The 2,500-nt window shown below is 38.9% G+C and overlaps 1 protein-coding gene across 1 annotated transcript in view; it reads left to right on the top strand.

Moving 5' to 3' along the window:
- The first annotated feature begins 1,040 nt into the window (after window positions 1-1,040).
- Window positions 1,041-2,500, top strand: part of LOC138032872 (beta-2 adrenergic receptor-like) — a 1,925-nt gene continuing 465 nt past the window's right edge. The window contains exon 1 of the mRNA XM_068880578.1: window positions 1,041-2,500. This exon is cut by the window's right edge and continues 465 nt beyond it. Within this exon, the coding sequence (XP_068736679.1) occupies window positions 1,297-2,313 (1,017 nt within the window). The 5' untranslated portion in view covers window positions 1,041-1,296 and the 3' untranslated portion in view covers window positions 2,314-2,500.

Below are 2,500 nucleotides of genomic sequence, written 5' to 3'. Positions count from 1 at the left end.
TTTTGACGTAATAGGTTACCATGGCAACATGAAAGCTCTTCAAAAACACCCTATATTTCGTCTTTACTTGCTAATATCTTAATAATGAACTCGGTGACCCCCATCTTTTATTGTAAAATAGTAATTAGCAATTTGAGATAGGACTATCTGCAAAGTTAAAAAAAATTCTTGGGAGCCAATTCAGAGCTACCTTAAATTTTCGAAAAATTAAGGTAGCTCTGAATTGGCTCCCAAGAATTTTTTTAAACTTTGCTGATAGTTCTATCTCAAGATGCTAATTACTATTCTACAATAAAAAATGGGGGTCACCGAGTTCATTATTAAGATATAAGCAAGTAAAGACGAAATATAGGGTGTTTTTGAAGAGCTTTCATGTTGCCATGGTAACCTATTACGTCAAAATAGTGAGCGCATTTTGTTAAGTAATAATTGGTGTTTGATATGGTACCATAACATTTCTTTTACGTGATACAGTTTTGTAGTGACAACCCTTCTAATTAAAAGGTCCTTAATAGTAGTGAAACTGGTTCCAGCCACCTTAAATTCATTTTCATTTCCAAGTAATTAGTCTGCCATGTCACTTACATGAATTTGAGATTGATAACATGAAGTATCTGTTTGAAACATTAATCCAGATTGCTTCAAACAGAAATCTCCGATATTTATATGAATACCCTGAAAACAATCAGTGAACAATTTTCTTTTTTATGTTACAGTACACGTAAATGTCATCACTTATCATCTAAACTGATTAAATTGTGCTCAAAATTAAGCAAGATTGTAAGCGGGCGTAGGAGTTACCGTTGATTGCCTGGCCAAGATAGAAAAAAACCAGCAGTAAAGATTTCAGTAATGTAATTGAATGACCAAATCTTAAATTTGCCATTAATGATAAGCTTTTGAAGGTATTATGCCAGAATATTCAACTTCGACCGATCTTCTTGACATTTCCTGTCCGTGATATGGAAATACTCTTTTTATTTAGCACTTAAAATAACAAAAACTTTCAAGAAGGGTTTCTTTGCTGTCAAAGAAATTAATAGAGAAGTGGTCTTTTGTTTCCGATATAGTGCGTGAGGGAGAATATCGACCTCTGTTACGTATGCAGAATACAATATCCAAACAAACTCCTAAAATATTAAACCCTACCGGAAAGGATATTTATTTGGATCTTTCACTTTAATGAGCTACGACCCACATAAACCACAGAGCGTATTACCAAACAGATTGAACAAAGGTTTTACTACCGTGACAATTTTCGTAGGATTGAAATGATTCTGGGTGTTTCTGAAAAAAATGGGCGAAGCTCTTTCTGAAGAACTTTACATAAGACGTGATCATGTCATTACGGCCGAGACAGTTTGTCTATTGCTCATCAACTTGGCGGCCTTCTTTGGAAATCTCTTCGTTTGCTACGCTGTTTACAGAAGCCAGCGACTTCGCACCCTCCCAAACATGTTCGTTGTTGCATTGGCTGTTAGTGACATTTTCATGTCTACTTGCTGTATTCCTTTTTCAGTCGTAACTCTGTATCTCGGCCGGTGGATTTTTGGACAAAGATTTTGTCGTTTTCATGGCTTTGCTGTTTTTACGTTTGGGCAAGTGTCTCTCCACACCATGGCAGTTATAGCTGTGAGCAGATATTTTTGCGTCGTGAAGCCGAACAAATACATCGTGTTGTTCAAGACTCGACGAGCTTTTCTCTACATCATGGCTGTCTGGTGCTCGGCACTTCTCGGCTCCGTGGTCCCCTTTTCCTTTAACAACGGCGGATTTCAATTCCAAGCTGGGAAAGCGATGTGTCTCTACACTTTCCACACAAACATTGCATACACCGCCTTCATCGAAATTGTTTACATATCAGTTCCCTTAACAATAATCTGCGTTTGTTATTTCAAAGTATTTCACACGGTTGCACGGACAAATCAAATTTTCTCGCAAGAGAATGACCCAAGAGAGCTCAGAGCACACGTAGAGGAAGCCAAAGTTACCAAGACCTTAGCCACAGCAATGGCTGGGTTCACATTTTGCTGGCTTCCAGTTCTGGTAATCGATTATATTGATGCCGCACGTGGTGAGCAAACGTTGCCAAGGCGCATCTACCTTACATACGGGTTCTTGGTTTATCTAAGCAGCACCATAAATCCCTTTATTTATGGTGCTACGAATAAACGCTTTCGTCGAGAATTTAAGTCCATTTTTGTTCAACTGTTTTGTTTGAAGTCCCTTGGATGTACAACGACTTCCGAAGAAATTTCTGAAAGCGAGCCTCGTAGACCCCGAATGGCAAAAGACCCCAGTCAGGATCAATGAGAAGACTACTGCAAGCGACGCATGACGAACGCGGTTGATTTGACTGAATGGACGACCGCAAAACAATAGTTTTATCGATTTAGGGAAACAATCGTGCTGCACGTGTGGCAATAGTTGGAACAAACTTTCTAGTGGTCCACTTTGACAGGTGCAACCGGTCGGATGGAATGTCGCGTTCCAATTTGAC

This window comes from Montipora capricornis, chromosome 14 (genome assembly GCF_036669925.1).
Source record: "Montipora capricornis isolate CH-2021 chromosome 14, ASM3666992v2, whole genome shotgun sequence".
NCBI lineage: Eukaryota > Metazoa > Cnidaria > Anthozoa > Scleractinia > Acroporidae > Montipora > Montipora capricornis.
The sequence above is the reverse complement of the archived record's forward strand: the minus strand, read 5'-3'. Positions and strand labels throughout refer to the sequence as shown.